This window comes from Coregonus lavaretus, assembly GCF_964263955.1.
Source record: "Coregonus lavaretus genome assembly, chromosome: 28".
In the NCBI taxonomy this organism is placed as follows: Eukaryota; Metazoa; Chordata; class Actinopteri; order Salmoniformes; family Salmonidae; genus Coregonus; species Coregonus lavaretus.
This window is the reverse complement of record NC_140015.1, coordinates 31,815,467-31,837,857: the sequence shown is the minus strand read 5'-3', so window position 1 is coordinate 31,837,857 and position 22,391 is coordinate 31,815,467. Positions and strand designations below refer to the sequence as shown.

The 22,391-nt window shown below is 41.1% G+C and overlaps 1 protein-coding gene across 1 annotated transcript; it reads right to left on the bottom strand.

Moving 5' to 3' along the window:
* Positions 1-9,800: 9,800 nt before the first annotated feature.
* Positions 9,801-21,941, bottom strand: LOC311103355 (deoxyhypusine synthase-like). Its single transcript, XM_084144912.1, has 10 exons — positions 21,797-21,941; positions 21,084-21,286; positions 20,307-20,456; positions 13,769-13,890; positions 13,291-13,387; positions 13,048-13,134; positions 12,545-12,650; positions 12,002-12,105; positions 11,194-11,319; positions 9,801-10,810 (listed from the first exon to the last, which is right to left on the bottom strand). The coding sequence occupies exons 2-10, from the start codon at positions 21,279-21,281 to the stop codon at positions 10,718-10,720; spliced, it is 1,083 nt and encodes a 360-aa protein (XP_084001038.1). The 5' UTR covers positions 21,282-21,286; positions 21,797-21,941; the 3' UTR covers positions 9,801-10,717.
* Between the last annotated feature and the right edge of the window lie 450 nt (positions 21,942-22,391).

Below are 22,391 nucleotides of genomic sequence, written 5' to 3'. Positions count from 1 at the left end.
CTCCCAGCAGCCACCCTATCACGTCCAGTCCTGAGCTGTTAATCAAGATTTGATTGGTTAATTGACCCACAGAAAGAAGCAGTGGTGGGACAGAACATTGGTCTGGCAGAGCAACCCAGGGTTTGGTCAGAAAGAGAGACGCTTGTTAGCATTAGCATGTACTCATAGGGCTGCCATGCACAAGTACAGAGAGAGCGAGAGACATTTGTTAGCGTTACAAGCGCTCATAGAGCTAGTCTGTCCCATCAAGAGATATTATTAGCATGTGCTGGGCTGGTCTGTCTGTAGGCTACCCAGAGATAAGAGAGAGCTGTTTGTTAAAGTTAGCATTAGCATTCCAGCCTGCAGGCAACACAGAGATGTTTGTCAGCATTAGCTAGCAGTGAGCACTCATAGGGCTGCTTTATACACAGTTTATAGCGTGACCCGATATGGAGTATAGAATCTTTATCTCTGTGGAATCTTATCTCTGAGGGACCATTTACTTCAGGTAGTCCAAATACATTCAAGTTACATTTAGACATAAATAGTAACTGTATATTGACATTTTGGTAACTATCAAGTGAGCTGTGTACACATTTTGTAATGAGTGTTTATTTCACCGTTTATTAGCTTTGGTTTGTGTTAAAACCGCCGGTCTGTTAGACATCAGTGACACACTACATTAGCTGATTATAGTCTGACACTACTTCATTCACAGATCCAGCTTGGTAAATTATATTAGGAACTTTACAGCTTTCAGTGCTACAGCTAGCATTAGCATTAGCATCTGCCTATACAGACAACAGTGATATAGCATGTTAGCATTAGCGATGCTAACACGGGTGTGCCTTGGCTGACACGGCACGGCAGGCCTTGTGTACAGACACACAACAGACACCAGACTAACTTATTTAGGGCCTGCAATTCCCCCCAAAAGGTGAACTCTAAAACTAACTCCTATGGTGTGATCCAGAATCACTAGACTAGAATAAAACTCTCTAAAATGAATATCAGTCCATTAGGTAATGGTTAAATATAGCACTTTGGTAGTACTGGATGTACCAACTCAGTCTTGATGTGTCATTCACTGTGGCAGAGGAAGAACCCAGCTCCTGTGAGGTTTGGTTGGGACCGAATTAGGAGTAAAGTCCCAGATCCTGTGAGGTTTGGTAAAGGCAGAGTTAGGACAAAACCCCAGCTCCTGGTAGGTTTGGTTGGGGCAGAGTTAGGTGCAGATCCACTATGAGGTTTGGTTGGGGCCGAGTTAGGAGTTAAGAGCAGCGTCACTGTACACTGAGTCAGTTTCCCCAGTCAGGGGCACAGCAGAGGGGCACAGAGCGTACTGTATAACGTCTTAATGGGAGTGACAGAGAGAGGGGCACAGAGCATACTGTATAACGTCTTAATGGGAGTGACAGAGAGAGGGGCACAGAGCATACTGTATAACATCTTAATGGGAGTGACAGAGAGAGGGGCACAGAGCATACTGTATAACATCTTAATGGGAGTGACAGAGAGAGGGGCACAGAGCGTACTGTATAACGTCTTAATGGGAGTGACAGAGAGAGGGGCACAGAGCATACTGTATAACATCTTAATGGGAGTGACAGAGAGAGGGGCACAGAGCGTACTGTATATCGTCTTAATGGGAGTGACAGAGAGAGGGGCACAGAGCATACTGTATAACATCTTAATGGGAGTGACAGAGAGAGGGGCACAGAGCGTACTGTATAACGTCTTAATGGGAGTGACAGAGAGAGGGGCACAGAGCGTACTGTATAACGTCTTAATGGGAGTGACAGAGAGAGGGGCACAGAGCGTACTGTATAACATCTTAATGGGAGTGACAGAGAGAGGGGCACAGCGCGTACTGTATAACATCTTAATGGGAGTGACAGAGAGAGGGGCACAGCGCGTACTGTATAACGTCTTAATGGGAGTGACAGAGAGAGGGGCACAGAGCGTACTGTATAACATCTTAATGAGAGTGCCATTTGGCTGTACTCCCTTCTGACCTAATTCTCCACGCTATCATTGAAAAGCTATTTTTAAGAGGCCACAGGAAGCCAGGTCTTCAAGAAGCCACACCACACTGTTGAAAAATGGCATCAACAATGACCTGTGAATGACAAAGATATGACAGTGCTGAAGAAACACACACACACACACTCAGGCACACACACCCAGGCACACGTATGCATAAACACATACACACACAGACACACACACACACTGGGCTGGCTGGAGTTGTAGACAGTGTGAAAGGAGGGACCGGGGAAGATCTGCCAAAGCTCAGTGAACCATCCAGAACAACACCCTTATGGACTTATACAGAAACTATTTGTGGGTTTTCATCTGGTGTCTTTTAGGATAGAACATCTTAGTGTGCCATGGACCCAAACCTTTACCACAAGTACCATGGACACAGACACACACCTCCACCACAAACGTCTCAAGTCTAGTCAACCATGCTGCCGGCCAGGGGAATTCCTGGTGGAGTGATTTTTAAGACTAAAGACTGAATCACATTGCCAGGGATTTCCAATGGCCGGCATGAAGTATGCAACCTGGATCTAACGGGAAGAGGTGTGTGAACAAACATTAATATATATATATATATACAAACACACACCTGGTTAAGCGGCGGCAGGACTTAGCACACATGTGAACACTGTAAGTTTACCTCCATGTTCACAGTGGTTAAGTTCTGCCGCCCTGGGGCCACAGCCTGTATGTCTGAACCCAGGAGAGTATAGGGGGCACTGGGGAGGATCACTGGGACCCTTACCCCAGCCTGGGTCTCTAAGGATGGACCTTAGTATTGCCAAAGTTCAACCAGTTAGTGTTTACGCCATTGTAATACTATGCATTGGTGGACCTATTTGAAGCATGACATTAGGTAACACTTCATTTGGATAGTCCCAAGTAGATGGTTTGTAGATGGTTTGCAGATGTTCAATAACTGTCAGCAACATTTCAGCTAACTATCCATTAACCCTAACCCTAACCATCTGCAGATCATCTGTTTGGGACTCTCCAAATAAAGTGTGGCCTGACATTATTAGGGCTTTTTATATGTCTGTCTGTGATTCTGATGGATCTGTTGGTCGGTCCTATCTCTCTATGAACTGGCTGTGTGACCAGGTGGTAACAGTCTTTCATCCTCCCCAGGTGCATTAATGCTTCTCGGACTGTATTCATAGATGAATAAAATAAGACAGAATGCATAGTCATCCATCACAGTTCCTATTCTCAGTTTCAAATTGACAGTGTGTGTGTGTGTGTGTGTGTGTGCTTGTAATGGAAGTGTTGGTCTTACTGGTGACTCATCTTGTGGTTTTAGCAGGGAGTGTTTGTGTATCCACTGTTTCCTGTCACCAGAACAATATAAATGGAATGCTTTGATATCTCTGTGTGTAACTAAAACTTTCCAATTGTCAGTGGTTACTATTCTCCATTAGTACAGTATAGGGCATGTACTGTATTCAAAGAACTGTGAAGGTCTCTCTCTCTCTCTAGTAGGTCAGCTATCTCACTGCTGTCTCTTCCTGCTGGGGTAGCTACTGTATGTGTCAGCATATTAACTACTCTTTGTGTGTGTACATTCGCGTTTGCATATGTGTGTATTATGTGTGTGTGTGTGGTGGTCTCTCTCTGCCCCCTCACTGGGCCTGTCTCCCGTGCCTGCTGTGCTGATAATCAGTGTGTGAGGTTAGCTGGCTCAGTTCAGCAGGAACAGGGGCCTGGCCCATCCACAGTGGCTGGAGGCCAGAGAGAGACATATTAGAACAGGAGAACCATCCCTTCCTGAGACCACTGTGTCACTCCACTAAACCATCGGCAAGAGAATAGAGGACAACCAAAACTGAGGTGTATTCATTAGTGCACACCGTAGCAAAACGTTTTGCAGCAAAAATTAGCATTTCTTATAGGACAAATTCAAGGTTAGTCCCTCCCATTTTGTCCAGTGTGCTTGTTTGGTTCCTAGTGAATAAATCCCCGTCTTCCTCCATCATATCCATCTCTCCGTCAACAAAAACGTAGCCATGGTTCTTAAATTGAAGTACAAGACAGGTGAACAGAAAACAGATTGAATTGTTGCATATGTTTTAATGTCCTGTTAAAATTATATTACAAAAAATGCATAAATGTGTGTGTTTGATATGAAAGTATGCAAATAAAAGAATACATTTTGTTTTTCTTTGTGTTATTTCTCAAGTTTGTTATTTCCAATGAATACCATGGTAACAAACCTATTCTACAGGTTTATAACAAGATGTACTATCTCTATTTATTTCTCTCAGTATCTATGTTTCTCTTCCTGTCTTTCTTTATCTCTGTGTGAGGGACTCTTTATCTTCCCCTATGTCCTCCTCCTGTTTTATGATGGTATTGTCCCTGACTACTGCTGTAAACTGTCACCCCTCACAGCAGATGTGGATTGAGTAACAATGGCACACAAAAAACTTCACATAATGTTGTTTCAGTTATATGTGCAAGTTGTGAAACTTCATAACTTAGAAAAAAATAAGTTTTTTATTGTCACATACACCAGATAGGTGCAGTGAAATGTGTTGTTTTACAAGGTCATCCATAGTAGTACAGCACCGCTGGAGCAATTTAGGGTTAAGTGCACATCAACAGAGTTTTCCCCTTGTCGGTTTCTGTATACGAACCAACGACCTTTCGGTTACTGGCCCAACACTTTAACCGCTAGGCTACCTGCCACCCTGAATAGTAGTACATTATTAAATGTACTAATTTAAGTACATTGATGAGCTATATGTCTCCATTGTGACCTTATCTGTAAATGTCTCAATACATTCATGATATTAATCAATATTGTAACGATGAATGAAGGTTGCTATAACAAAGTAACTCACAAATATGAAACAAAACACCACACACTAAAGACGATGTCTGCATGCCACACCGTTCTACCGCAAATCATTTGCAATGATGAAATGACTGAAGCTTAGCTATCTGAACACATCATAAAACACTTGTGGTGTACTAGAACATGGTGAACCGTGTTGTGAACCAAAAGGCAACGTGTCTCAACTGAATATTACACCACAATATTACGTCACAATACTTTTTTTCTGACTAGAGGCTAAGGTTTGTAAAACGCTGCCAGATTTCAGGACACTTTACAGATGAATCTGAGCCAAAATCCCACCAAATCCATTAAAGGTATCCCAATTGTAGGTGAGGAAAACTGCCAATCTGGCACCACCATATGGGGGTTACAAAAGACAGGTGAGAAGGTTAACAGAGTTCATGTCTTCTTAAAGGGAGATATATAGAGTGAACTTGATCCCTGTCTATCTAACTAACTGTGGGAGGTTATCCACAGCAGGTGAGACAGGGTCAACCATACGTTCTATATCTATGGGGTCATATTATCACTGACTTCTACAACCACCAACCAACCTCCTATCTCCCTCCCTGCCTTCGCCAGCTGTCGAAGCTAATGATCATAATGACACTGATGATAGCGACCATGGCGATAACAATGCTGATGATGGCGGTAAAGAGTTTAGCATTGGTCTGGATGTTTGTATTCTCTGGGTCGTTGCCGGGGCAATGGAGAAAGTGTCTGTCAGCAGCGGCAGCTGGCTGCGTCAAAGAGGGAACACCGCATCATTCAACTTCCTGTTTCTAAGAAAGCAGTTTGTAGGTGAGGCTAGAGCTCTCCCCCTGTCTATCTCTTTTTCTCTGTTTATGCGTTTCACTCTCTCTCTCTAGGTTGACTCCCTCCCTCTCACTCACTTTCTCTCTCTCTGTCTCTTTTATTCATTTTTTTACAGGACATATCTGAGGGGTCATGTGCCGCTGTGCCCCCTATGGGGCATGATACCTCTACGTGCAGAGGTGGAAACGGGACGCACTACCTCACCTGCTGCCACCTCTGCCCATAGGGGGCACAGGGGTACATGCCCCCTCAGATTTCCCCTGTAAAAAATTATTTTAAAAAGTGGTTGTATTAAAAATTGAAAATAGAAAATGGTTGTTGTTTCTCTGTAATACTACTAGCCACCAAGCAATTTAATGAAGTTGGCTTTAGCTTGCCCAGATAGGTTACCAATCTTCCAACCTCATAACTAGCTACCAAGAAGCCATTTCAGGCTATCAATCAAGTTACAGTAGCTAGCCTGTCAAACTAACTATCTTAGCTGGGATGCCTGCTAGCAAGGTTGGTAGACTTTAGAAAAGCAAGCAATTACTAAATGTACTGAATAAGACCCACATTCCTTTCAATCAAAAAATATATATACCCACCAGTCAGGAGGATGTGGTCCTCTGTAGCTCAATTGGTAGAGCATGGCTCTTGTAACGCCAGGATAGTGGGTTCGATCCCCGGGACCACCCATACGTAGAAATGTATGCACACATGACTGTAAGTCGCTTTGGATAAAAGCGGCTGCTAAATGGCATATTATTATACAGACAGCTCAAGGTATGCTTAGATATGCAGAAAAATAAACATGTTTTTTTACATAGAATTTAACATAATTATTATGGCTCTAGATTGCAGGAAAAACCTGCTTCAGATGTTTGAAAAATGCTAAATTCTCCAACTATCAGCAGGAGGCCTAGCCCCCCTCCGAACCCCCTCCGAACCCCCCCAGCCATCCTTACATACTTTGTACCCTCTCAGATTTTGGGGGTGAATGACGCCCCTGTCTGTAGGTTAGCTTGGCAGTCCCCATGGCAACATAACAGGTAAACAGTGAAGCAGATAAGGGCATGAGGATGTCGCTCCTAGAGAGTGAACAGACAGGACACACACACACTACATACATAGAAAGATACCCACAACACACACAACACACTGCACTAGACTCCAGACAGGCGCAACCCAAGCCAGTCATCTTTCACTTTCCCTCTTTCTTTTTTCCTCCTCCCTCCCCCTCTCTTTCTCTCTCCCTCCTTCCCTCCCTCTCTCTCAGCAGATATCTGCCAATCTGGCTGCTGTACAGACATAATTGCCATTATGACTGCTGTGGCCCCCACATCACACAGAGTAGTGATTGTTCAGCGGGAGAAGGTCCTAACACTGTCCGCTCTGTGGGGACGCCACACAACATTATCGTAGCGTGACTAGATAATGCACACGCACTGCCGTGAGCATACACACACGCACGCACACACACACACTGCCCTGAGCAGCACAAACATACTGTCACATTCAAAAGACACTGATGACCTTCAGAAGACCTATACCCAGTCATGCAAAAACATACCATACACACATACACACACACACAAGACAAGTATCCACGCAATATCTTCCCTCTCTCAGGATTTCTGTCTCCTCATCATCCAATAAAACGCTAAACAAACAAAAGCGTCTATACGTGATGGAAAATCCATACAGTGTGGCCTTTGTGCTGTCAATCTAAAGCTAGCCCTTGGTAAACACACACCCTACAGCACACCGTGCCACACACACACACACACACCATACAGCACACAGAGCCAATAGGAAATGAAAGGAAGATTAAATGGATGGAAAAGCAGTTTGTGCAGAAAGAGGAACGCCCAACTGAAGTGTGTGTGCATGTACGTTTGTGTGTGTATGTGTGTATGTGTGTGTGTGTGTGTATGGGACACATTGAGGCTGAGGTTTGTTTTGTTCCCATCTTTCCGAATCCAGAAGGAAAGGTCAGATAAATTTTTGGCAAAAAATGAAACATTGACAAACAAAACATTTCTGACGTCACTGTGGCTTTTCATGAATAAACACATTTCTGGTTGTTTGCAAATGTTCCATTTAAAAGGTTGGAATATAATGGGTCTGCATGGTGACGTGTAGAGTGGAAGTTTGGGTATATGGGAACTATATAATTAGACATTGGAAGGCTCAACTCCCCTTAGGGGAACACTGATGGCGCTATTTCAATGAGAGAAAAGAGTGCATACTCTCTCTACTATTGAGGTTAAGTATATAGTGTGAAGTGACTGATGTCAGACTCATAAAAGCTGAGAATGTGTTGACAATTATTTCATCGTTATGTAATGCAGGTCACAGTGTGCGTGTGGGTTTTTGGTTTGACTATCCTTGTGGGGACCAGAAGTCCTTATAAGGATAGTAAAACAAGAAAATAATCGGAAAAGTGGGGACATTTCGCTGCTCCCCACAAGGAAAAAGCTATCTGAATAAATTAATTTGTTAAAAATTGCTCAACTATTGTCTTTCTCTTTGAGTCAACTACTCACCACATTTTATGCACTGCTGTGCTAGCTAGCTGTAGCTTATATTTTCAGTACTGGATTCATTCTCTGATCCTTTGATTGGGTGGACAACATGTCAGTTCATGCTGCAAGAGCTCTGATAGATTGGAGGACGTTCTCCGGAAGTTGTCATAATTACTGTGTAAGTCTATGGAAGGGGGTGAGAACCACGAGCCTCATAGGTTTTTTATTGAAGTCAATGTACCCAGAGGACGGAAACTAGCTGTCCTCCAGCTACACCATGGTGCTACCCTAAAACGTGCTGTTGAGGCTACTGTAGACCGTCATTGCAAAAGTGTGTTTTTATCAATTATTTGGTGACGTGAATATATTTAGTATAGTTTTATCTATCTATTTTTATTTTTATGAAATTCATTGAGGATGGTCCTCCCTTCCTCCTCTGAGGAGCCTCCACTGCTCATTGTTACATTAAGACACCTAGGAGCTGGTGCCAGTTATGGGTTTGAAAACTTACCTCAATACAGGGATGGGATATGCCAATGTACTCAAAATGTGACCTTTATCCACACTGATATATAGAGGAGATTGAAATACTGCTAGTTTTCCCGGAAAACTGCCCTTTTCGTCCTCATGCTAGCTCGCAGTAGCCACTGCAGCCATTCTGGAATGGCTGTGTCAGCCAATCAGTTCCTTTGTTGTTCAATATGAAGTGCCATTCCATAATGACTGTTGTGGCTAATGCTAGCTAGCATGACAAAAAAAGGGCAGTTTGGATAAAGAGTATAGTGGTATATCCCATCCCTGCATTGAGGTACGTTTTCCAACCCATATCTCGTGCCGGCTCCATTGTGTCTTCATGTAACCATGATTGTGTTCCGACCCCAGTGCATAGGGTCGGTATCTTCAGCACACATTCAACTCAGAGGGCTTGATGATTAGTTGACAAGTTGAATCAGGTGTGATTGTCCAGGGCTACAATAAAAAGGTGTACTGTTGGGGGTACTTGAGGACTGGAGTTGGGAAACACTGTGCTAAATGACAAAAATGTAGTGTCTGCTGGTTTTTGGGTTTTCCTTTCAATTAAGACCGAGACAACCAGGTGAGGGGAGTTCCTTACTAATTAGTGACCTTATTTCATCAATTAAGTACAAGGGAGGAGCGAAAACCCGCAGACACTCCGCCCTCCGTTGAATGAGTTTGACACGTGATGTAAATGTATAACGCTGTGCAATAAGTGGGCTGCCCAATTGAGATTTATTTTCTCTACTTATTGGTCTTTTGACCAATCAGATCAGCTCTTTCTACAATATTTGGACAAACAATCAGAATTGGGCTGCCTGTACTCAGCTGTAGATTCACTCACATGATGCTGATTTATGTAAAGTATAGACATTCTGACTGTACACAATGGTAGCTAATGCCTCCAGCTCACTGTCAGAGATGATATGCACTGTGGTGAGAGAAGAGTTTCGTTCAAGGACTATGGACTTTTGTTTATGTATGTGCACAAAGTGGGTGAGGCAAGGGAGACCCCTTATGGTTATTTCAAGTACTACAGCACTCAGGGTCAATGTCTACTGAACATCGCTGGTGGGAGAGGCAAACAAGAGGTAGGAAGACAACATCAGATGCTTTATTCTGTAATAATGGGAACATTCTAACAGATGTTTTATTCTGTAATAATGGAAACATTCTAACAGATGTTTTATTCTGTAATAATGGGAACATTCTAACAGATGTTTTATTCTGTAATAATGGAAACATTCTAACAGATGTTTTATTCTGTAATAATGGGAACATTCTAACAGATGTTCCATTCTGTAATAATGGAAACATTCTAAGGTTGTTTTTATTCATTTACATTTTCAGATATATTTAAGACACTCCTAATACATAGTAATATACATGAGTAGGTACTAGGTAATAAAGACGAATACATTTCACCTCTGGTAAGCGTTTCTTTGAATAACAGTGCATGCTCCCCTAAAGAGACCCTCTCACTAACTTATAAAAATAACATCTCTTATGAGTAAGTTTACCATATAGTAATGTCTCAGTCTGCAATGTCATTCTCAAACGTGCAAGTATGCACGCACACACACGCATGACTCATTGGTACATGATAATTCACTTCATTCAACAACAAAAACACTTAAGCTACACTTAGCAAATGTACTAAGCATTTGGGTAAACAAAACATGTGGATAAACAATTTATGTCATTCTAAAAATAAGAGGTACACACTGTCTACCAGTGCCAAATACTTCTATCTGAAATAATGGAGAGAATAGTCAGTAAACAGAACATCATATCTAAAAATAGATGCAAAGAGAGATTGTCATATGATGCATTATCATGATAATGTGGCAAGAGACAATTAGCTTTTTGAAAGTTCTATATCTTGAAAACTTGACTGCTGACATGCAAAACATTTTGGGACTGTATTAACAGTGGACTAATAAAACAAAAAACCAAAGAGTTGTTTTTTGTGGATTATTCCTTTATGTGTTGAGTGGGAACACCTTGGTTAGTTTGGTTATTCTTTCTTCTCAGGAATCAGCTTGTCAGCATGGTGGGCAAACGTCTCAGCTACCAGCAGTGGGAAGACTATGGAAGCATCAGCGTACACCTGGAGAGAGAAACAAAACGGCACAGAGAGGAAACAGAAAGCCAAACATACAGATCATAAGAGAAAGTTCTGGAGATGTGAATGGAAAGAGCCATTGGAAAAGGTTCAACGTGAGTCTGTGTTTTGTCTTTGGTAGATCTAATGCATCTATCAAGAGTTCTGGGGCTGCTGCTCTCCTGTTTGACCCTGAGTTACACCTTCACTTAATCTATATTAGTGTAAGGTGAGGCCAAAAGCACATTTCCATCTTCAGATGGCCAATAAACTTACATTATTTTATATTCTATTCCATCCATTAACCTTCAGACTGGGGATAAGATAGCTTGCTAAATTCAGGTTAATTCTGGCTAATATTGATGCTGTGAAACTGGTGAATGAGTTACCTTGACTGGCTTGGCGTCCATGCGGATCTTCCCCCAAGACACTGCCTCATCAGGTCTGGCCCCTGAGTCTGAACCATCAAACTCCTGCCCCGTGTTCACAAACACTGCATAGTCTGCTCCGTTTCTCTGAAGGGGGGGGGACAGAGAGAGATACATTATAAAAATATGGTTTGACCTGGTTGGTTAGTTACAGTTGCTAAGCACCAGTGTTGGGGAAGCTACTCTGAAAATATAGTTTACCAATCAACCAATTACTTTGAAAAAGTAGTTCACTACATCCAAACTACTTTATGATAAATTATCATATCTAAATCTGAAATGTCAAGACTACAAATTGCAAGAACAGATCACTGGAGTCAGATGTTAACAGAATGTGTAATTTAGCCCAATAAACACAAAAACTATGTTTCAAGTGAGAATTATGCAGGGCTGATCCTGAAAAAGAAAGGAAATTCTTCCCTACTTCATCCATATTTTATTTTTGCAAAAAAAAGTAGTGTGTAGTTCCAGTAGTTAGCTACACCGCTACATGGCAAAAAAGTTATTAACTACTGGAAACAATACCAGGATTAGAATTTAGTTCAACTACCACCAAGCTACTGCAAAATGTAGTTAAATTACTAGTTGAACTACATGTAATGTACTACTCTCCAACACTGCTAAGCACGTTAACGTTCTGACTGGTGAATTGCGATAGCACAACATTATATGAAAATAGGTGAATTGAACAGTTCATAATTTACATCAACATTATAATTAAGGAATATGATCATACAGACAATTTTAATGAACAAGAGTAATTACTTACCATCAGATTGGCATTGGCTATATGGTGTTTGACCAGGCCCCCACCCAGAATAATCATCCCTGTCCTCTTGGCAAACACTGCCTTGCTGTTCAACCTACGGATATCTACAACAAAACACAGACTGTGTCATCAGCATGATACATTACACACCACCCTTTAACTACAAAACCAAGCACCAAAACAGTGACATATACTATTGAGCATATAGATATCTAGAATGAATGTCACCAAGTGGCAAGTTTGTGGTGGATGAGATACGTAGTTACAATGTAAAGCAAGACAAGTGTGCGGTCTCACATCACCAGAGGAAAGAACAATTGGCAGCAGGTATTCTAGCGGTTAGAGCTTTGGGCCAGTAACCGAAAGGTCACTGGTTCGAATCCCTGAGCCGACAATGTGAGAAATCTGTCGATGTGCCCTTGAGCAAGGCATTTAACCCTAATTGCTTCGGTAAGTCACTCTGGATAAGAGCGTCTGCAAAATGACAAAAATATAAATGTACACAGACAGAACCCCAGTTATCATGTCTCCTCTCTCTCTTACCATCTACTATATCCAGCACCAGCCCAGGGTTTTTATAGGAGTGGAAATAGATCATGTCCCCAATGGATCCATCTGTCAGAGCAGGGCTGAACACTGGGATGTCATTCTGCAACACAGAGGTTGAAAATCTATTGACAGCTTTGATTATATGAATACAGCCTATTGTAACTCAATGAGGGCTATAGGGAGGGAGGGAAAAGATTAATGACAATTTAGTGTATTAGACAGTACCCGCAAACAACTGATACAGCAACAAATATGAACAATTGTATTATGATCCGTTATCCATAGTAGAGGTCATAGTGATAGTGTAAGGTGAGGCCAATGAGGGGCATGAGCCCCTACTGTACATTATACTGGTGAGTTTAGAGAGGGGAATGATAAAGATACTTCACAAATGGAGAGAGAGGGCAAAGAGCAGTGGTTTCAATTCATTCCACTGATATCTACTGTATTATATCAAGGACAGGCTGATGAAAGCAGTGAATCCCTCCAGTCCTCACCTTATAGGCCCAGTAGTAGACAGACTCTGGGTTGTTGATCTCTTTGCCCAGGCGGTGGATCATCTTGGACGGGGTCCAGTGGGTGCCCTAGAGGGTTGAGAGGTCAAAGGTCAAATTAATGTCACAATACCAGCAACACCAGGGTGATGTTCAACTTTTTTGCTACATTGTACCCCAATGAATACAACCCAGACACAGATGCTGAAGATGACATTTCCTGTATGAAGTGTTAAATTAGCTCACCTCATCTTTCTGCTCCTGCACCATCTGGTCCAGAATGGGCATCAGCCAGTCCTCAAACTTACAGTAGTTATCATTAGGTACCAGGAGGTTACCTATCCTAGAGAGAGAAAGAGAGGGAGAGAGGAGAGAAAAGAGAGAAAAGATTAATGACAATTTAGTGTATTAGACGGTACCCACAAACAACTGATACAGCAACAAATATTAACAATTATAAAAACTGGGTGGTTCGAGCCCTGAATGCTGATTGGCTGACAGCCGTGGTATATCAAACATTTATTTGTACTGCTCTAATTACGTTGGTAACCAGTTTATAATAGCAATAAGGCACCTCGGGGGTTTATGGTATATGGCCAATATACCACGGCTAAGGGCTGTATCCAGGCACTCCGTGTTGCATCGAGCATAAGAACAGCCCTCAGGCCTTATTGCTTAATTGTATTATGATCTGTGATCCATAGTAGAGGTGATGGTGCTCTACCTATTGATGCCTCTCTGTCTCAGCTCCTTGCCAGACAGGCTGAACTCCCCCAAGTAGGTGGGGGCCAGACACTTGATGAAATCCTCCTCGACTCCCCCCGCTGTAGTCACTATCACGTCCACCTATTAGGAAGGTCCACAAACAAATGTAGCATTTGGGGGGGGGGGGGGGGTGGGGGGTGGATCTGCTTAATATTGCAGATAGATTGTATCTTCTATCAATGTAATTGTCTGCATCACTTCCAATCCCCCATGTTTTTTATATATATACTCCCCTTTATTACTTTTCAACCCCGCCATCCTTTCCCTACTTGGAGTAAATTAGTGAACAACAATGCCCAGGCCTCTACTTCCGGTCTATACTTACTATCTACACCTTATGGACAGAGTTAATTTTACAATAATTCTATTATATATATATATATTTTTTTTGCTCCTGAACTTCTTCTACTCTCAACCTCTCCGATCATTTTCATGATGTCCATCCGGTTTGCTTCTATATGCCATATCTTTCTAACTGTGCTCTTTCCCAAAAGCTCCCAACATACAACCTATATACTTATTATGGACACAGTATGCTTACATTATTAGCTATCTTTGTTATTATTTGTTGTTATTTGTTATTAGTCCCATCCTTCAACTCTATTCAATACCTCCCATCTATCTCTTAACACCATCCATATAGGATTTCTATTTGCCATATATATTTCAACCGTACTGTGATGTTTTACAAAAGTTCTGAACCTTTCTATTCTCATTGCTTCTACAGATTGTGAAATAAAAATAAACATTTTTGCTAAAAGTATTATTATATTATTGATTGATTGACTATGACTTTTCAGATCACCCAGTAATGCTATCTGCAAGGTTAGCTCCAGGTAAATATTGCAATCCTTTAGCCATTCCTGGACCTGTGTCCAAAAACAAGCTACAAATGGACAGAACCAAAACAAATGATCTAATGATTCTGTCTCTTCACAGCAAAATCTGCAGAGCTGGGAAGATTGTATCCCCCATATAAATAACATTCTATTGGTAGCAAGAATTGTATATAATAATTTAAATTGAAAGATTCTAATTTTTGAATTCGGTGTCGTTTTGCGTATCAGTTCATAAACTCTATGCCATGGGATCGGTACATCAAAGATCTCTTCCCAACTATTTTGCAATCTATATGGGACGGCTGTCAATCCTTTGGTCCTTAAGTGAAACTGATATACTTTTTTATTTATCACAGTTTTCCTTAACCAATTATGTTCTTTAATGCAAGGCCGACAGACAAGTTCCTTACTTTCTCCCCCTTCCACTTCCCTCTTCCACTTTTGCGGTAAGGCTGCAATTATTTGGTTGTAATTTTGGGTAGAGCAGACATTTCCATACGTTTTTGTTAGCTGCATGTGCGACATAACTCCACCAGTCCTACCGATGATATCATTTACGAAGATTATACCTTTTTTAAACATTCTGTCAAAAAATAAAGGTTTTTTGTCAATTAGTATATTTGAATTTAACCACAATATTTGTTGCATTATTTGTTCTGTCGATTCTGGAGGATTATATTGAAATTGCAACCAACTTTCTATGGCTTGTTTTAGAAATAGTGATATTTGGGAGATGATTTCCTTTTCAAATAACTGCAAATGAGTTGTTGTAATCTGAATAAAGGGAAAAAGGCCTTTCTTGAACATTGGGTGAGACAATCTTACTAATTTGCTTGAGAACCAGTTCGGATTTAAGTATAACTTTTGTATGACTGAAGCTTTTAGTGATAGGTCTAATGCTTTAATATTTAATAATTTCTGTCCTCCGAATTCATATTCATTATATAAATATGCCCTTTTAATTTTGTCTGGCTTGCCGTTCCAAATAAAATTGAATATTTTTTTCTCATATAATTTAAAAAACTGTTCGCTAGGCGTAGGCAAGACCATAAGCAAATAGGTAAACTGGGATAATACTAAAGAGTTAATCAGGGTGATTTTCCCACAAATTGACAGGTATTTTCCTTTCCATGGTAGTAAGATCTTATCTATTTTTGCTAACTTTCTATTACAATTTATTGAAGTGAGATCATTTATTTCCTTTGGGATATGTATTCCGAGTATATCCACATCACCATCAGACCATTTTATTGGTAAACTACATGGTAATGTAAAAATTGTATTTTTTTGTGATCCAATACGTAATATAGTACATTTGTCATAATTTGGTTGTAATCCAAAGAGGTTAGAAAATGTATCTAGATCCTCTATGAGGCTGTGGAGGGATTCTAGTTGTGGATTTAAAAGAAAACATGAATCATCAGCGTACAATGACACCTTTGTTTTTAAGCCCTGTATTTCTAATCCTCTGATATTATTATTGGATTTGATTTTAATAGCTAACATCTCGATGGCCACAATAAATAGATATGCCGATAGTGGACAACCTTGTTTCACTCCTCTTGACAGTTTAAAACTTTCTGAGAAATAGCCATTATTTACTATTTTACACCTAGGGTTACTATACATGATTTTGACCCATTTTATAAGAGATTCTCCAAAATTGAAATGCTCCAGGCATTTATATATAAACCCCAGTCGAACTTCATCAAATGCCTTTTCGAAGTCTGCTATGAATAGCAGGCCTGGTTTCCCATATTTTCCATAGTGTTCTATTGTTTCCAATACTTGCCTTATATTATCTCCAATGTACCTTCCATGTAAAAAACCTGTCTGATTAGAATGAATAATATCCGACAATACCTTTTTAATTCTATGCGCTATACATTTTGCTAGGATTTTTGCATCACAACACTGAAGTGTAAGGGGCCTCCAATTTTGTAAATGGACTGGATCTTTATATTTTCCACTTGTATCCTGTTTCAGTAATAATGAGATCAGACCTTCTTCTTGAGTGTCAGATAATCTACCATTTACATAGGAGTGGTTAAAACATGCTAATAATGGTCCTCTTAGTATATCAAAAAAGGTTTGGTATACCTCGACTGGTATGCCATCCAACCCTGGAGTTTTCCCAGACTTAAAGTCTTTAATTGCATCCAGAAGTTCCTCCTCTGTAATTTCACCTTCACATGAGTCTTTCTGTGTGGCTGTTAATTTGACATTATCAACAGAAAAAAAATCTCTACAATTAGCTTCAGTTAGAGATGGAGGCGACTGAAAAGAAAACATATGCTTAAAGTACTTTGTTTCTTCCTTCAAAATATAATTTGGTGAATTATGGGTGACTCCGTCAATTGTAACCAGTTTCATTAAGTTATTTTTGGTAGCATTCCTATGTTGAAGATTATAAAAGAATTTTGTGCATTTTTCCCCATATTCCATCCAGTTTGCTTTATTTTTATAATATATTACACTTGATCTTTCTTGAATAAGTTTCTCCATTTCTTTTAGTTTTTCCTCTAATTTATTCTGAGCCTCTATGTTACAGTTTTTATTGCCATCTATCTGTTCTGTTAGACTTTCTATTTCCTTTCTTAGTATAAACTCTTTTGACCTAAATTGCTTTTGTTTTCGAGATGAGTACTGAATTGCATGGCCTCTAAAGGCACATTTAAAGGTGTCCCATACAATAAGGGGATTCGCTGTACCTATGTTATGTTGGAAAAAGTCAGTTATAAATTCCTTTGTTCTAATTATAAATAAATTATCATCCAATAGGCTTTGATTAAATTTCCAATATCCTCGCCCATGTGGAAATTCAGTAAGAGTAATGTATATGCCTATTATATGATGGTCCGACCGCATTCTGTCCCCTATCAACACTTTTTTTACTTTTGGTGCCAACGAGAATGAGATAAGAAAGAAGTAGTCAAGACGACTAGCTTGATTCAGTCTCCGCCATGTATATCTCACTAGATCAGTATATTTAAGCCTCCATATATCTACTAGTTCTAATGTATCCATGACATTCACAATTTCCTTAAGAGCACGTGGGTGATTGTTTGTGGTGTGATTTCCTTTACGGTCCATTGAGCTATTTAAAACAGTATTATAATCCCCCACCATAATAATATTGTCTTGAATTGCTTGCAGGCTTGATAATTTATTATATATATTGTCAAAGAATTGTGGATCATCATTATTTGGTCCGTAAAGGTTAATGAGCCATATCTGTTTATGGTCCAATAACATATTTAAAATAATCCATCTACCTTGCGTATCTATTTGGACAATTTGCACATTCGGATCGAAATTACTATTAATTAATTTTATCACCCCTTTTTAATTTCTTTGCCCATGGGAGAAGTATATTCCCCCCCCCCATTCTTTTTTCCACGCTACTTCATCTCGCATTGTTGAATGAGTTTCCTGTATACAATAGATATTATATTCCTTCTCTTTGAGCCATGTAAATATTGTTCTTCTTTTGTTATTATCAGCTAAGCCATTACAATTATAACTGGCTATACTTATTTCACCATACACCATAATGAGATACAAGTTTCAAGTCTATTTATCATTATATATGTTTGTAAATTTACCAATAAAAAATACCGTAATGATTGGGTGTCCATATAGCTGTACCGTGATATTTGCATTGCTACGGAGTAACCCTTCAATTGTTCTCCACTAATTCCCCCGCTAAAGCCCCTCCCCATCCCAAGTTGAGCCGTCATCCCAGTGATCAGCATCCCACCCACGTCCCTCCGGATCCCTAAGGCCCCGAGAGGCCAGGACCCATCCATCATAAACAGCACACAGTGCCACCCACAAAACAGAAGCAGATTAACCGCCAAAAGCATTTCCAATGCTTTCACCTCTCTCTCTATATATATATATCTATATAACTATTTTTTTAAAATTATGCATATCCTATTTTCCATCATTATCAATTAATATGCGTAATAATGTCGGCAGTTCACGCGTAGGATTCTAACATATAACCCGGATTGCCATTGTATTACATTTAATTCATTGACAAGCAATTATTATCCTAGCAAATAATTCCCGTGGTCCATCCCATACCCCCCCCTCCCCCCCAACATCCCCACCCCCCCACAACAGATGCCAGACAAGCACACACGCACATACTCACATACTCCAACACACTCAACCCCCCTCCTCCACAATCCACCATAAAATCAGATACTCAACGGCTGTTATATCCCAGAGCCCAACTCGAGAAATAACTTGATTTACGAGTGCACATACAGTTAAAGCTGATTGAGAAAGCATGCAGATTGAGCAGAAATTGATAACAATGTGAGATTTGATTAATCTACTTAATCTATGTCAAGTCCTAGGTGATGGAGATCAGATCCACCCTCTTCACCTGAGACACCAACACTCTGATCCCCTGTTGTAACCATTTTCCCAAGCATCTTCGTGCGGTCAGACCTTTGATTATTTTGTGCCACCTGGGCCACAATGATAAACCCCCTCTCTGATTGTCCGAGTGTGACCCCCTCCCCATGGGTTACTGCAGCCAGTGTTGCCAGCACTGCCACTACCTGGGTGGGCGTACCCCACCGGAATCCCCACCGGCTAGGTAAAAGGTCGTCAAGGTTCTCATTAGCAGCTTTGAGAATTTCCTTGTATATTATGCTCTCCCATCAGGGGGCTCTGGCTTTGTAGGACCAACCCTGCCAGGCAGGCTCAGAATCTTGAGGGGGCGGTGATGCTCAAGTAGGTCTCTGACCGCATTTATTTCTCTGTTTAGGCTGCATACTCACAGCAGGTCCATAAAAGAGATGGGAATTTCTCTTTGGTGTATGGGTCGCTCAGGTGGGTGTCCAGGTTATAGGGTTAGGGATCTTTCCATCATGATAGGACAATGAAAAATTAGATTAGATGTATACTATATTTAAAAATGTATATCCCTCATCTACACAAAATTGAAAGCTCTCTCTCACTACCCCTGCTCATAGACCCCCGGTCGGCTCTGGGATATGCAACCATTTCCCCTCTCACTCACTTAACGCTGCACCTTTTCAAACACAAAAATGCACACCACATGGTTGACTGCGGAAGAAATGGGCAGAGCGTGCAAACGCACCCGCATCCACATCTGCCGCAAGGGGGAAAGGACGCCAGAGAGAACACAGGACCAACCACAACAACCATCCGCCAAAACAACAACCTCCCGCCAAAAAAGCCATGTTCTAATTATTTGTATTTAAAGATATTATTCTGCTTGTTATGTCGTTTTATCCTTTTATAAAATACTATACTTACTATAAAAGTTATTTAATATTACAATCCCTATCATTGCTAGTATCAGGTGCTCCAATATTCGACTCATGTAGCATTTTACTAGCGTAGCATTTCACCTATAAACACTGGCATCTTGAAGTGAGTGTGTATGTTGCAAGGGTGTCAAACTCAATTCCTGGAGGGCTGCAGTCTCTGCCGGTTTTTGTTATTTATTTTCAATAGGTGTCCAATTAAGACCTAGGTAAACAGGTGAAGACAGCTCCTACTAATCAAACGCCTTAATTGATCAAGTACAAGGGAGGAATGACAACCAGCAGACACTAAGCGATGGAGGACTGGCTTTTGACACATACAAGGGTGGGCTGTTGTATAGTACTGTACCATTTTGTGCTGTGCCAGGTAGCGGATGGACTCCCTCACTCCAGAGCTGATGAGGTTGGAGGTGTACCCCAGGAAGATGGTACAGCCCGAGTGGGAAGGGGAGGAGTCGCATCTTTCCTCTTCCTCCTGTGGCTCCAGACGCTTCTCAATCTGGGGTTATAAATGGATGACAAAAGGAGAGGAATATAGACACAGTCTGATAGAAGCTCTCTCTAACAAAGGGGTTTAAACATTTCTCCCTCTTCTTCTCCGTCTAACTCTTCTCCCTCTCCCCCCAAAAAACAGGCCTAGAATCAGACCAGGAATGACATGTCTACATAAATGGCAACAACTTGGATGCTAACATAACTCTCCACATGCCCATGCTAACATAACTCTCCACATGCCCAATTACTAGGCATCTTATCCCCTATATGTCGAGGGATGTTTGGAGTAGGATCCCTAGTTCCCCCCTGTACACTGATCTTAGGTCAGCTGATTCTAGATCTGTAGACCTAGTAGATCAACTCCTACACAGAGTGGGACATCCTCTGACCCCATGACGACATTAGCCTGTTCCCAGATCTGTTTGTGCTGTGTTGCCAACTCCTATGGTCATTGTGAGTTGTCAAGACACCATAAACAGATCTGGGACCAGGCTCTGAGAAGGCATCTTAACTCCCTAAACCTCCAGAGATGGATTGATGTAATCTAGCCTGGAATCCAACGTTTTATGCTCTGTTTCACCATAGTTTCACTGTTAGGATTCCAGGCTAGATGTCCTCCAGTGTGTCTCACCATCTTGTTGATCTCCTGTATGGCATGGGCAACGCTGCTAGCCTGGAAGCCTGTGGTGAGGAAGGACTGGAGCAGGGCATGATGGTCTACTCCCTGGTTGAAGTCATAGCCCTTGATACGGGGCATGTCGTCTGGGAGGGCCGTGCTGGGCATCAGCACCGCATCCATGGCCACCGAGGGGGCATGTTGTTCTGCCATGCCTTCTGTCAAAAACAAGGAAGCAAATCAAAAAGTAATGCAACGGTTGCATAGAGTGCTGAACATTAATTTTACTTAAGTGGCTGCAAAGATGGTTTAAGTGGCTTTCAACCTAGAATAACTACAAGAAAAATGCCAAAATTATCTAACAGCTGGAATCCTGTAGTTCATGTTGAAAAGGTTTGCAAATTTGCAAAGTGTCAGCACCATTATCAACTCCCAAAATCAACTGTCAACTCCCTGAATCATTCTGATTCAACTGTATAGCTGGTGGCAAGCAACAATATTAGGATCATGCCTTGTGTTGCGCTTAGTAGCATGTTATAGAGACATAATTCTAACGTCATTATCATTCAGCACATTTCATGACACTGAGATCAAAATATAGCAAGTATAGCCAACTGACGTTAGTTAGCAAGCTAACACTCCATCGCCTGCTGCCTGGCTTTCAGCTAGCTATCCATTCTCTATTGGCTTAAAAACAATTACATGCACTGACAAATGAAGCAACATACCAAGTTTTTTGAAGACCACTGGGTCGTTGTATTTAATCAGAGAATGCTTAAACTAAAAGGTATCATTGTATAAAGACAGCCAAAACATTAGCAACACACCACAAGTCTAGCGCGCTGACATGCCCATGTAGCACGCTTTGGAAATGACTACGGACACCGCAAAGGTTCAAACGTAGCAACGCATTCTGGTGAAAGATTGTGTTCTGTATGTATCCTTCCTATACTTATCATTATGGGGGTCAACATTAATATATTTTTTCACACACACTTCCACCGCCAGACCGTTTTCCTGTCCTCCCTGCTCCCTCCAGTCTCTTTTATCATCAGTGAGGGCTGTGTGATGTTGCTGTGACATTTCCAGGACTGTGTGTGTGACCTTTAAACCTGACACACATCACAGTGGCTTTGAAGTGGCCTCAACAGTAACCTACAAAGAGGGGGAGACCAGATGCCACTCTGACAGAAATTGGGACCTCGGTAGGACTTGGTCCACATAGCCTCATGTTAGAGTATAACAGTAACTTCTCCATTATTATTGCAAATCTAAATCCATATTTGGAGGTGGAACAGGTTTTTGTGATCTGCAAGTTTGACA